At 38.6% G+C, this 13935-nt stretch overlaps 1 protein-coding gene across 3 annotated transcripts in view; it reads right to left on the reverse strand.

Annotated features, from left to right (window-relative positions):
- The window catches only part of LOC109386573 (ATP-binding cassette sub-family A member 3-like), a 69710-nt gene that overhangs the window by 16626 nt on the left and 39149 nt on the right, over positions 1 to 13935 (reverse strand). For all 3 annotated transcript variants that reach the window (XM_019649889.1, XM_019649890.1, XM_019649891.1), the window contains 8 exons: positions 13542 to 13697; positions 12983 to 13193; positions 6644 to 6794; positions 4908 to 5006; positions 3922 to 4087; positions 2722 to 3025; positions 2175 to 2424; positions 1808 to 2012 (listed from right to left, as the gene is read on the reverse strand). In XM_019649889.1, coding sequence (XP_019505434.1) covers positions 1808 to 2012; positions 2175 to 2424; positions 2722 to 3025; positions 3922 to 4087; positions 4908 to 5006; positions 6644 to 6794; positions 12983 to 13193; positions 13542 to 13697 — 1542 coding nt within the window. The remainder of the gene's footprint in view (positions 1 to 1807; positions 2013 to 2174; positions 2425 to 2721; positions 3026 to 3921; positions 4088 to 4907; positions 5007 to 6643; positions 6795 to 12982; positions 13194 to 13541; positions 13698 to 13935) is intronic.

The raw sequence follows: 13935 nt of genomic DNA on the forward strand, positions 1-13935 counted from the left end.
ATGGACGTATTTATTAACTAAATCATTGTGCCTCTTTTTTTTTTTTTTTAAGCCCTAGCCACCTCTCTTCACCAGAGAACAGTCCAGAGAGCACTATAATTCTCTTCATTTTTCTTCTACTTGTAAGTTTTTTGGTTTGTTTTTGTTTTGGTTTTTTAATTGGGGAGCAGCCATGGTCATTGGCTACACATTGCTTTCATGCTACCATGGCAGAGTTGACTCTTTTAAGGAGGGCGCAGCTCACAGTGGCCCATGCGGGGATCAAACTGGCAAGCTTGGTGTTATCAGCACCACGCTCTAACGAACTGAGCTAACTGGTCACCCACAGTTTTTTGTTTGTTTTTAATTCACAAAATCAGTATACTTTCCTCCATTAATTCTAACTCTCAACTTTCCCAGAAAGTAGATTATTTCTCTAAAGAGAGTCCATTTCTTTAAAAAAAAATTCCTCTTGAGCACGTACATACCCTACCTATCACTGCTATCCACCTTGAAACTGGGTCTCCTGTTTCTGTTCTGCCTCCCGTCTCACTCCCATCGCATTCACCTCAGCAACTCTGGGACCTCCTTCTTAAATTTGTAATTGAAATTGAAAAGCAGACAGTGAAGCACAAAATTAGAGGGACCTAAATTAAACGGATGGTGGTAGTGGTGATGAACTTGCAGTTGTTAAAGAAAATAAATGTCTGGAAATCTGAATCTTATTAGTGAATAGTGCAGTTTCTCTACAAATGCCTAAGTTGTACCTTCGGGCAACTGCATAATTATGAAGCAGGGGAATGAAGGAGTAAGTAGTAAGGTTAAACTAAGAAGAGTTTATTCCCTTGATGACTGGTGTTCTTGGTGATGGCGGCAACAGTAAGAGAGGGTTAGTAGGTCATAGTTGAATCCAATACCTGTTGCTTCTGAGTAAGATTACTGTACACCTAAACAGAATAACTACAATGAAGTACTCCAAGAAAAGTTGGGATGATCTAGGAATCCCTGTGTTTGAAGGTTTGTAATCCTTCATTAACACAAACCATAACCTATTTCAAGGAAAAGCCGAATTCCTTGATGGATAAATAAGCAATATACACTGTCCTTGGACAAGAAGACTATGCATTGTGGTGATGGAGAGTCTACCCCAATTAACCCTTAAGAGACCATGCAAACAAGGTGTTCAAGTGACTATTTTAACCTCTTTATTATGAAATGTCACACATGTCTGAAAGAGAATGTAACACACATATGAATTATTCCAGTGAATTATAGCCAAATTACCCTGTGGGCAACTACCACAACGTTAGTACCCAAAGAAACCTATTGTCAACTCTCCCAACTCCTGCAAAAGTAACCACTATTCTGACTTTTACCATAAACACTCTTTTCTTTGTATTTCTTGACAGTGTGATTTCTAAATACTAAGACACTAAATACTAAAATATAGTACAGCAGGTCCTCTAATGATGTCATTTCACATTCAACATTAGAAGGTAGATGAGATGCCTTAGGAATGTAGGACCTCAATGCTTGTGTCTATCAATAAGCCTGTGGTAAAATTGGTTTTGTGGGTCAGCATAAACGGATGAAAACATAAATGGGAAACTAGTCCATGACAGGTGCTTTTGCAAAGAAAAGTTATTTTCTTCTGGTGAAGGACTATGAAAGGGAAAGTTCCTCCCATGAGACTTTTACAATGTGCTTTCTAAGATAATGAGCAAAGAGAGTTTATCGGCAGAGTTAGGGTCCATGACATAATTGGAGAACAGGAATTTTCCATGGGGTACAGAAGAAAAATGAGCCCCCGAGAAATGCTAACACTCACCAGTAGTAAGCAGCAGGTAATGAAGTAGATAATGAGGTCCCACAGAAGAGCAGACAGCCAGTACACAAGGATACTGACCCCACTCAAAAGCTGGATGTGCTTTGCCTTAGAGACTCTCTCAGTCACTGTCAGGAGACAAAAGCCACTGGTCAAAACAGCCATGCCAAAATGTATATCTAAGGCCAACTTGTTTTCTTCTGACAACCTACAGAAGAAGGAACAAAAGTAGACGTATCAAAAAATTAATATAGCAGAAAATCCAGAATGCTATCAATTACTATTTCTTAGTCATATAAAGATCATCAGGTAGAGCAGGAGAAATGCATTTCAAGGGCAAAAGTCTATGTTAATGAAAATCTCAACATACGTGTCACTGTGTTCATTGTCACTAGAGTATGGCTGAGGTTTATTGGAGACGGTTAAGGAAGCTTCAGGGCCAGAAACGGACATGAAAAGAACGTTGTCTAACATTGCCAAGGCCAGGGATGGTGAATGGTATGCTTGATTGTTGAACAGACCAGTAAATATGACTTTATCTGCCGTCACCTCAATGGAAAATGCAACAATGCATGCGTGAATACAATCTTCATTTTCCATCAAGTATTCCAGTAGGTCACCTAGGATGAGGAAACAATATTATTGGTCAGTTCATCCACAATACAGGTCATCTACAGTATATACTGGGGAAAAAGAACAAATAATTTTACTTGGTTCTTAGCCCTTTCCATTTTCTCATAATGATTATTTCAAACATTTGCCATTCTCCTCTAATTGAGCTGCCTCTATAAAATCGGCAACTAACAGGAAAAGAATGGCACAAGTGGCAGACTATTCAGTTACGATCCTTCTTTACAAGTCACACAAGGAGCCTTTCATCTAAGAGAGGTCTTTTCTCTCTCCTTGGGGAGCCTTACCTTGCACTTCCTTAAGTGTGTGTTTGTCAGGCTCCAGCATACTCTTAAGATGTTTTAAGAAAACCAGAGTCAAATTAGAATTCCCAGAAACAGAAAAAGGCACAATGGTGTGGCCATATTGACTCAGATCCATGAGTCTGGCCTTCTCATTATTGCTGTTGTATGAAAACGTCTTGATCTCGGAGAGAAATATAAGGGAGCCTAGCAGAGCCAGCATCTGCAGCAAAATCAGTTTCTTGTTGCGCCAATTGAACATGGCCCTTTTTATGAGCATGGCCCAGAACTGCTGCTGGTAGAGGGCACACTGAAGAAAGGAGAGAGAGACATAACATCACAAACAGTCACAGAGATTGACAGGCTGTTCCCGTGGAAGTGAAGATGAACACTTTGGACTTTCGCGGTAGCAGACACAGGAGGGTTACAGGAACAAATACTTGGAACAAAATCCAAACACGGAATGATAAGGCACATGAGTGTGGACCGTCTCTTGTTCATACAAGGCGGGGCCGGCCCAGCTACGCCCATTCACTTCTGTATTGTCTACGGCTGCTTTCTGCTGCAGTGACGGGGTTGAGCGAGTGCAACACAGCCCTATGTGTTTATTAGCTCCTTGCACAAAATTTGCTGACTTTGCTACAGGTATTGAATAAAACATTTACGTTCTGGCCATTGATAGAACATACTTAAAATCTCAACGAGATGACATTCTTCAGACTTCTGATAGTCAAGAAAACCAGGGGGCTTTATCGAAGGAATCGATAATTAGAAGGACAATTAAATGCTGGGCAACTCAAGGAGACTTCCCACACTGAGAAACGTACTGATTAGAGAACAACTCCTTATGTGATGTCAATTCCCACTGCAAAAACTTAAAATATTGAGCACGCTTGATTATTAAGTATCATGCTTGCTCCAGCTTCAATGAACTCATCCATTTCTGGGCTATCAAGTTTGGAAAAAAGAAAGAATTCTAAAACAGAAAAGAAAAAAGAACTGAGAACTGACAGTCTGAGAATAACAGCTGAGATCTTTATCTGGAGCTCCTTACTACTGCATTAGGATGTTAATGAGGCTGCTCTATGTCTGGTTGGGTCTGCCATGACTGAGAATTCCACTCCTTTTGTTCAAGTGTTTAAAAAAAAAATGTACCTCTTGTGCCCCAACCAAACACACACCAGGTTTCTTAGGAAAGATGCTTACCCCAGTATTAAACTTAATAGCAGGGCTGTCATTCACGGTGGAAGGATATGTTGAATTTCCGGATATATTCCTATTCTGGTTCGTGATGGACACTTCATTCATCAGCGAGGGAGGCTGAGGTTGGGTAGGTATGATATCTGTGTGTGAAACTTCCAAATCACTGACCCTATATTAAAAAAAAAAAGTCACAAGTATTTCATTTCAACCTTATCCCAACATATCTAATTTGGAGAATGTGAGTCATAGCACCCAAAGCAAAAGACTCCCTGGTTTGCTTACTGATTGATAGTACCGTATTTCCCCATGTAGAAGACACACCCAGTTTTTAGACCCCACATTTTTCAAAAAAGGGTGCATCTTCTACATGGGGAAATACAGTATATGGGTTATATGACGGCAGCGTGATAACTGTGGTAGACCAGTGGTTCCCAAATGCCAGTCATGGGACTGCACTAGACCACAGTGAAGGGAGAAGGTCAAGGGCAATGCACTGTTTCATTCAGTTGAACTCACTGAGGTTAAAGATTAAAGTCTAATTCATACTTTGGGTAAGTTACAATATCCATTCCTTTAAAAAATGATGATGGTGATATATATATTTTTTTCCCAATGTTCTTATTGTAAAAGAAATGTCAGGTCCCTCCCCTTCCACCTCTTTAAAAAAAAAAATATATATATATATATATATATAGTTTTTTAAACTTATATATTTATAGTTTTTTATAGTTTTGTTTCATTTTGTACCAAACAATGTAATAATTTAGACATTTACACCCCTCACACAGTGATAATCCCCCTCCCCTAATCTACTACCCCTCTGACATCGCATAGAGCTATTCCAGTACCACTGACTGTATTCCCTATGCTGTACCCTTCCACCTCTTAAGTGTGTGAATCCGAAAAGTTCGATAAGTTTACAAAGAGGACAGAGACGGGGTCCTTCGGTCTCCTCAGTGTCTTTATTTTCCCTCTAGATTGTTGCTCACCTAAAGAAGACTTCCTCCATGGTGGTGATAGAGGCGCCGAAGCTGGCAATGCCCAATTCTTCCTGTCTCTTTTCTAGATCAGTAAACAGAGCTTCAAAGCTAGAATAAAATAATACTAATTAGAAGAATGGGAAGGGGGATGGGAAGGGGAAAATGCTAGCATCAAATCAGAAGATTTTCTTATTTACACAGTTTTCTTGTAAATGAATTCCACCCCCCCCCCCCCCCCGGCCACCACCCAAGCGGTGGGGAAAATGTAGATCATTCTTCACATCAACGCTTATTATAATTTTATGCCTCTAGTAAATCAAAAAGTGGGGGAAATGGTAAAAAGAAAAAAAAGACACTAGCAAATTGCTACGGCAGATTGCTTCCCACTCAACTTAGTTTCTGGATACATGTCAGTTTGGTCTTCTAAGAAACTATCAAGAGACCATGGACATGCTAATAACCCCAGCAAGTTGACATGACTTATCACACACATATACACTATGGTTCCTTAGTCAATGATTCAGTGAATCAAAAAAGAAAATCACACCCAAGTCAACAGAGAACAAAAGACACTTGAAAATGGAAAATGGAGGAGGTGCCGTAGATTTATGGCACAGCAACCTACAATAAGTTGTTTCACCTCTAAGATCTTCTGTCTTTTTCAGTCCTCCAAGTCCAAATGATTGGTAAAGAGATATGATTAACATCACCTGCTTCCCAATGTGAAGATACAATAAAATAGGATGAAACATCACTGGCTTCTGAATCCTCTCCTTTCCTTTTTCAGACACTCATTTGAGAATGTCTTCTGTTGCCATATAAATGAGGATAGGCAGGCAGTGTGACATATTTAAACAGGTGCTTTGCCTTTGTCTCCAAGAGAGATTCTGCAGCTTCACCTGGGTCACAACCATCACAATGGGCCAAAGCTCCCACCTGGTTCCCACCTTTGCTGAATGAGTCAATGACCAACTTATCTCCAAGGATACATATCGAGAATTTTATTTTCAATTCTCTGTGATATTTCAGTCTTTCATTCTAGCTTCTGAGGAGGGTCTTGGTTCTATTCCACAGCCTAATCACCTTGTTTCTTGCTTCTAAAAAACCTTCAGATTCCTAAACAAAAGTTCAGGGAATGCTGTTCCTTTTTTTCCCTTTATCTTTTTGGCACATTCCTCTTTTTCCTAGAAGAGGAGAAGTTGAAGTCCTTCATATTCTCCTCAATATGACAACTGGCTTGACTCCAGGGAATAGCAAAGCAAGCACTTATTTGTATGTGACAAGAAGATGAAGGGACCATACTCTGAAAGTCACAGATGAGTACTTTTAGTTTCCATTTCAATTGTTTAGGATGGTTATGCCAAGTAAAGTTGTTATTCTTTGTGACTCCCTATGGTGAATAACATGGCAACAAACAGTGCAGTAAAAATGCCTATTTCCTCTGGGTTCTTGTCACCCTGGTTTCAAGAGCCACCACTAATGGCATTTTTTTCCTCTCATGATCTTAATATTTCCAGGTACTCCACTCACCACACAATTTTTACTCTACCAACAATATACATCAGTTATCGTCAAGAATAAATAGGACACTATAGCCACTAGAAGGCATCCCTGTCTTCGGTGCAAGTGGCAGCTATGCATTATGACTTGTTCAACTCTACCTGCTAAGCCTGAAAAAACGAGGAACAGCAACAGTGATTTCCTGTTATCTAAACATCAACCTTTAGCACCCTCTTAATCCATACCTGTGTGTGTACTCTTTGGGTAGAATAAAAGATAATTCATTTTTAACATCCTTCTCCAAAATGGCTGATGGTATATGATAATAAATCAATTTGGAGATTTCTTCAACATTACAGTGAGGTTCCTTCACCATGAATATGTGGTATCCCACACCTGAGAAAATCCATTTGGAAGAACAATGAAAACAATTTTGTCTGTCCCTTATTCTTGTGAGACTCCCCCTAACTTTCCATGGTTTGGGTGAACAGGAAGAAGGTAGGGCATGTCAGAAATCATTTGATTACAGGTCTAAAGAGCCTAGTAGTGAGTGAGCTCTTTTGCAATTTCGTTACTTTTCTTAGAAACCAAGAGAACACATATAGAATGAACAGCCTCTGTTGTCTAGCCTCTTGACCTGTTGACACTGAAATCTGCGAGGACAAGATGTATTTCATTAAACACATATTTATTGGGTGCCTATTATATGCAAGGCAGTAAATAAATCAGCCAAAAATCTCTTCCTACGGAGATCTGATCAATCATTGCAGAGTACTCAGCACCTTCATCAGGTACAGTGTAGCAGCCTTCAGAAGCTAGCGGGTGGGGGATAGGGTAGTGGAGAAAAATACATCTGGGGCACTCCAGGACTTTCTGAAAAACATGGCAGTGGCATTCTGATAGCCCAGGGCAGGACAAAGAAGCTGAGAGAAATCCCTCTAGGGTACCTCAGTCCTACAAAGGACTACAAAGGCCCTTCAAAAGTTTGGGACAAGGTAGTAGGAGAAAGAGAAGTCCTTCAAGGTGAAGAAAGCACAGTGCAGGGATGGAGAACGGAGAGGACTTGGCAGGTCAAAAAAGCTGGAAATTAGATGATAGCTTAAAGAGATCTCCATAATCCCATCCATGCACAGATCCTCACCCCTGCTAAGAGCAAAATCCTGATCCCATTCCTAAAACGTGTGAAGACAACAATAAACAGAATCTAAATGAAGCTGTAACACATCCCAGTATTTCCTCAAATACAGATTATACAGATTCAGTCATCTATAATAGTGGCCTAACATAACAGAGCATACCCATGTCTGAGAATAAATATCAACTATTTTATTCTCTACTGTTATTTTATTCACAATGGCAGTCATAACAATTACAAAACATGCAAACAAGCAAGAAAAATGATGGAAAAATCAATAGAAGCAGAACAGAGATATTTTCCAAAAAAGAAAAAAATGTATCTCCAGAATCTAACTCTATGAAATGGAGATGTATGATTTACCTACTAGAGAATTCAAAATATCCATCATGAAGAGGCTCACCAAAGTTAGAAGAACACTACATGTGAAAATTAAGAGTTTCAACAAAGAAATAGAAAACCTAAGCATCAAAAAGAAGTCACAGAGCTGAAGATTACAATAACTGAATTGAAAAATAGCAAAACTAGAGGGGTTCAAAGGAGAATACATAAAACAGACAAAAGGATGAGTAACCTCTAAGTCAAGTAACTGGAAATTATTCACTCAGAGGAGCAGAAAGATAAAAGAATGAAAAAGGGTATATAAGGCCTAAGAGACTAATGAGATACCATAAGTAGAGCAATATACACGATATGGGAGTCCCATTAGGAAAAGTGACACAAAGAGAGAAGAAATCAGGAAGTTTTACTCAAAGAAATAATGGCTAAAAATCAGAAATGATAGGAGCCATTACGACTAATGTCATAAAAGTAAAAAGGATGATAAGAGAGTACTATGAACAATTATATGCCAATAAAGTAGATAACCTCGTAAAATGGGTAAATTCCTAGAAATATAATCTATCAAGATTGAATCATGAAGAAATAAAGTCTAAACAGATCTATCACTAGTAAGAAGAATAAATCAATAATAAAAAAAATCTGCCAATAAGGAAAATCCCAGGAACAGATAGCTTCATTGAGGAATTTAATGAAGTATTTAAAAGAGAATTTATGACCATTCTTCATAATTCAAAAAAAACCTGAAGAGTACAATAATACTCATAAAATGAGGCCAGTATTACCGTGATACAAAACCCAGAAAAAGCACAAGAAAAGAAAACCATGGGACAATATCTTTGATAGACACAAATGTAAACATCTTTAACAAAATACTAGCAAATTGAATTAAACAACACATTAAAAGAAAAATACCATGATCCAATAAGATTTATTCCTGGTATGCAAACATGGTCCAACATATGAACAAATTAAAAACAGAATTATAACACATTTGTAGTATAAAAAAAATCACATGATCATCTCAATAGATGCAGAAAAAGCACTTGACAAAACTGAATGCCCTTTCATGATAAAAACTCTCAACAAATCTGGTATAAAATCAACATAATAAATACCACATAAGACAAACTCACATCTGATATCATACTCAGTGGTGAAAAACCAAAAGCTTTTCCTCTAAGATCAGAAATAATACAAGGGCCAGTCGAGTGGTGCGTTGGTTAAGAGCTGGCTTGGGACGCCAGAGGGCCCCGGTTCGGATCCCACATATGAGGGCCAGTGACACTGCCCTCCACAGCTAAGATGCTGAACAACAGCTCAATCTGGAGCTGGGCTGCCATGAGTCGACGGCAACAGCATAGGCTGCAGCCCCTGCTGCAGTGGGTTGCCATGGGCTACTGTGTGTAGCCAGCAGCCGCAGTGAGCGGCCGTCCAGAAGCCGGTGACTGATCTGCCTCTCCCAGGAAGAGCGCAATGATGGTGCCAACGTGGGCCAGTGAAGCAACGTCCTCCACAACTAGACTGAAGAACAAAATGACAGCAACTTGTCTGCTCCCCTTTCTCCATTCCCCAGCGCTGTTCCCATCCCCCCAATTCCCCAATTAAAAAAAAATCTTAAAAAAAAAATAAGACAAGGTTAACCACTTTCGCCATTTCTATTTAACATAGTCGCGAAAGTCCGAGTAATTAGGCAAGAAACGGGGGGGGGAAAGGTATCCAAATCAGAAAGGAAGAGGAAAAATTGTCTCTGTTTACAGATGACATGATGTGATATGTAGGCAACCCTAACAATGCCACAAAAAAATCTGTTAGAACTAATAAATAAATTCAGCAATGGGTAGGATAGAAAATCAACATACAAAATCATATGCATTTCCACATATTAACAATGAACAATCTGAAAAGGAAATTAAGAAAACAATCCTACTTACAATAGCATTAAAAAGAATAAAATACTTAGGATTAAACTTACCTGAGGAGGTGAAAGACTTGTACACTGGAAACTAAAAAGCACTGATAAAAGAAATTAATGAAGACACAAATGGGAAAACATCTCGTGCTCATGAATTGGAAGACTTAAATGTTGTTAAAATGTTCAATGCATTCCCTATCAGACCCAATGGCATTTATTACAGAAATAGAAAACTCATCAAATTAATTGGAAACATAAAAGGCCTTGAATAATCAAAACAATCTTGAGAAAGAAAGCTGGAGGTATTACACTTTCTGATTTCAAAATATATTATAAAGCAATTGTAATTAAAGCAGTATGCTACTGGCATTAAATGAGAAAAATAGACCAATATAACATAATACAGAGCCAAGAAATAAGCCAATACGTATGTGGTAAATTGATGTTCAACAGGGTGCCAAAAATACACAATAAAGATGGTTTATTCAACAAATGGCATTGAGAAAACTGGATATCCATGTGCTAAAGAATGCGGAGCCATTTTTAACATCATACACAAAAATCAAATCAAAGTGTATTAAAGACTTAAGCCTAAGACTTGACATTGTAAAATTCCTACAAGAAAACATTGTGGAAAAGCATCTTGACATTGATCTTGACAATAGCCTTTTTTGGATATGACACCAAAAGCACAGGCAACACAAGCAAAAATAGCAAAATGGGGCTACATCAACCTAAAAAGATTCTGCACTGCAAAGGAAACAATCAACAAAATGGAAAAGCAACCTATGCATTGGAAGGTAAAGTGTTTGTAAACACTCCGTCAGATAAAGGGTTCATTTCCAAAATATATAAGGAACTCTAATAACCTGATTTAAAAGTGTGTTACAGATTTGAAGAGACATTTCTCAAAGAAGACACACGAATGGTCATGACGTATATGAAAAGATGCTCAACATCACTAATCATTAGGGAAATCAAATCAAAACCACAAAGAGATATCACTTTATACCTGTTAGAATAGCTAATAAAAAGAGAGAGAGAGAGAGAGAGAGAGAGAGAGAGAGAGAGAGAGAGAGAGAGAGAGAGAGAGAGAGAGAGAGAGAGAGAGAGAGGCAACAAGTATTGGGCACGATGTGGAAAAATGGGAACTCTTGTGCACTGTTGGCGGGAATGCAAAATGGTGCAGCCACTACAGAAAACAGTATGCGGTTTCTGAAAAAACTAAAACTAGAGCTACCATATAATCCAGCAATTCCACTTCTGGGTATTTATCTGAAGAAAACAAAGGCACTGACTTGAATGGTCATAAATCCATTTTGATTTGATTTCTGTGTATGGTAGAAGAGCATTCCAATTTCACTCCTCTGCATGTGGCTGTCCAGTTTGCCCAACACCCTTTACGAAATTGACTGTCCTTTACCCATTGTATATTCTTGAGTCCTCTGTCATATATAAATTGACCATATATGCGTGGATTTATTTCTGGGCTCTCTTCTCTGTTCCATTGATCTGTGTGTCTGTTTTTATGCCTGTAAAACCTTTGTGATACACAGGTGACAGGATTTTGCATAGAATCTACAAAAATACTATGAGACCTAATGTATGAACAAACAAGTTCATAGGACATAAGATCAATAAAAAAAACCACTGTGTATCAAAATACTAGAAAAGGCACAGTTATAAAACGAAGTCAATAAATAACATTCACATAAAATTAAAAAATGAAATAGTTTGCAATAAGTCTAATGAAAGGCCTTCACAGTAAACACAACAAAACACACTAAAAAGTGATTAAATTGACTCTAAATAAATCAAGAAATAATACCATGTTCATATATTGAAGACTCAATATTATTAAGAAGACCATTCTTCTCAAAATGATATAAAGAGTCACAGCAATCCCAATCAGTATGCTGCCAGGCTTTTTTTGTAAAATAGGACAAAATGATCCTAAAATTTACATGGAACTAAAAGAGGCCTAAAACAGGTGAACTAATTTTGAAAAAGAAAATGTTGAGGGACATATATCACCTATTTTCAAGACTTACTATAAAGACACAGTTATTCATGACTGTGGTATTTGTAAAAAGATAGACCTGTAGTGTAGATCGAGAAAACAGAATAGAAAACCCAAAAGTAGACCTACATACAAACAGTCAATTGATTTTCATCAAAGGTGCCATAGCAATTCAACAGAGAAAGGAGTATGTTTTCCACAAATAGCTCTGGATACTCAGATTGGAAAAAAAAATGACATCAACACTTGCCTAACGCCATTCGCCAAAAAAATCAACTTGAAATAGACCATAAACCTTTAGAAACTGAAACCATAAAGAATCCAGAAGAAAATATAAGAGAATGTCTTTGCAGCCTTTACATAGGCAAAGGTTTGCAAAACAACATTGACCAAAAAAGGAAAACCACTGATAAATTGGACTTTTCAAAATTAAAAACTTATGCTTATTAAAAGGTACCATAAAAAATGAATAGGCAAGCAACACATTTGGGGAAATATTCACAACCCATATATCTGACAAAGGACTCACATCCAGAATATGTGACCTCCTATAAATTTACAATAAAAAAATACAAGCAACCAACTTTGACACTTCACAGAGTAATTTAGAGGTAAGGATGCTATAAGGACATAGTTGCAATTTTCCATGTTTAGAAAAATTCTTCTACAGATTGGAATAAATTCTTTTTGCTCACACAGAAGCAATTCAATACTGGTTTGACAAACAAGACGCAAGAAACAGAGATATCTAGTTCCCTGCATTTTCCCTAGACTCCATGAATTTGTGTATTCATCATCCATCTGCCATCTGTGTGTCTCTCTGTCTATCTAGCTAGCTCACTGAAGGCACTAGCTGCAGTCAGGCAAATTACAATCTAAGTAGACACCCTAGGAAAGAAATGAACATGAAATTTGGATAACGCAAAATTTTGGAAGAACTAAAATATGACCATTCTTTCAAAGGACTCATACTTGAGCCCAATTAATAGAACAGAGGGGATAACTGAAGTTTCAGGTAGATAGACTCCCCTCCCCCGCAAAAAAAACAAAACCAAACAAACCCCAAAACTGAAAATATGTTAGAAGATTCTTAAGATATCAATATCCATGAAAATTATGTTAGAGTCATATTATTACGGCATCAATATTGACAGAATGATCAAAGGGAGAGAGACCGTATATGTGTTTCAGGAAGACGGAAGAACCACAGCACTGCAGGGATCCCTTCACCATGATGGCTATGCGGTCACCCAGGATGTCAGCTTCATCCATGTAGTGGGTGGTCAGTAAGATGGTGCGATCCTGTTTGTACTGCTGAAGGAGACCCCAGGTGGCTCTCCTCGAGAGGGGGTCCATGCCAGCTGTTGGCTCGTCAAGTATCACCACCTAAAGGCCAGAGGAACGATTCTGTGACCGCTGTCAGACATTACGTCCTAGGGCTACTGGGGTCCTACCAGTCATGGGATTTACTCTGGCTTTGCTTTTTCAGTCACTGTCCCATTGAGTTAAGATAGTTAAGTTTAGACGAAAACTGAATTAGGAATGCTAGAATAATTCCAAACTTAGGACCATTTTATACCCCAACAAGGTGGATAATGTGAACCCATCAGGGGTTTCATCTGGGAGGTTCCGTTTAGATGGTTAGATACACATCTGCTCTCAGGTTTGTGTCAGCGGATGTTTTCTAGAAGCGCTTCAGTGGGGAGACATATTTAGCTTTTATGTCACTCGTACCTTGGGGTTTCCTATAAGTGCTATCATGATGGAGAGTTTGCGCTTCAGTCCTCCACTCAGCGACTCTGGAAATGCATTTCGCTTGTCTAGCAGGTTAAAAGTAGACAGCATATGGCTAATTTCCTTAAGACACACCTTTCGAGGGACTCCTTTGATCTGGAAAGAGGAGGCAGAGTTTACACGGTGCTTCCAACATTATCTTTAGAAACACATCACATCAGCCCTTTTCTTACGCAGTCTGTATAGTATCTTTTCCCCCGGGCTTTTGTTTATGTGTGAAGGAGAGATCATTAAAAATCTTTGGGGCCGGCCGAGTGGCGCGATGGTTAAGAACTGGCTTGGGATGCCAGAGGGCCCCGGTTCGGATCCCACATATGAGGGCCAGTGACACTGC

The sequence above is a fragment of the Hipposideros armiger genome, unplaced genomic scaffold, assembly GCF_001890085.2.
Source record: "Hipposideros armiger isolate ML-2016 unplaced genomic scaffold, ASM189008v1 scaffold_135, whole genome shotgun sequence".
NCBI lineage: Eukaryota > Metazoa > Chordata > Mammalia > Chiroptera > Hipposideridae > Hipposideros > Hipposideros armiger.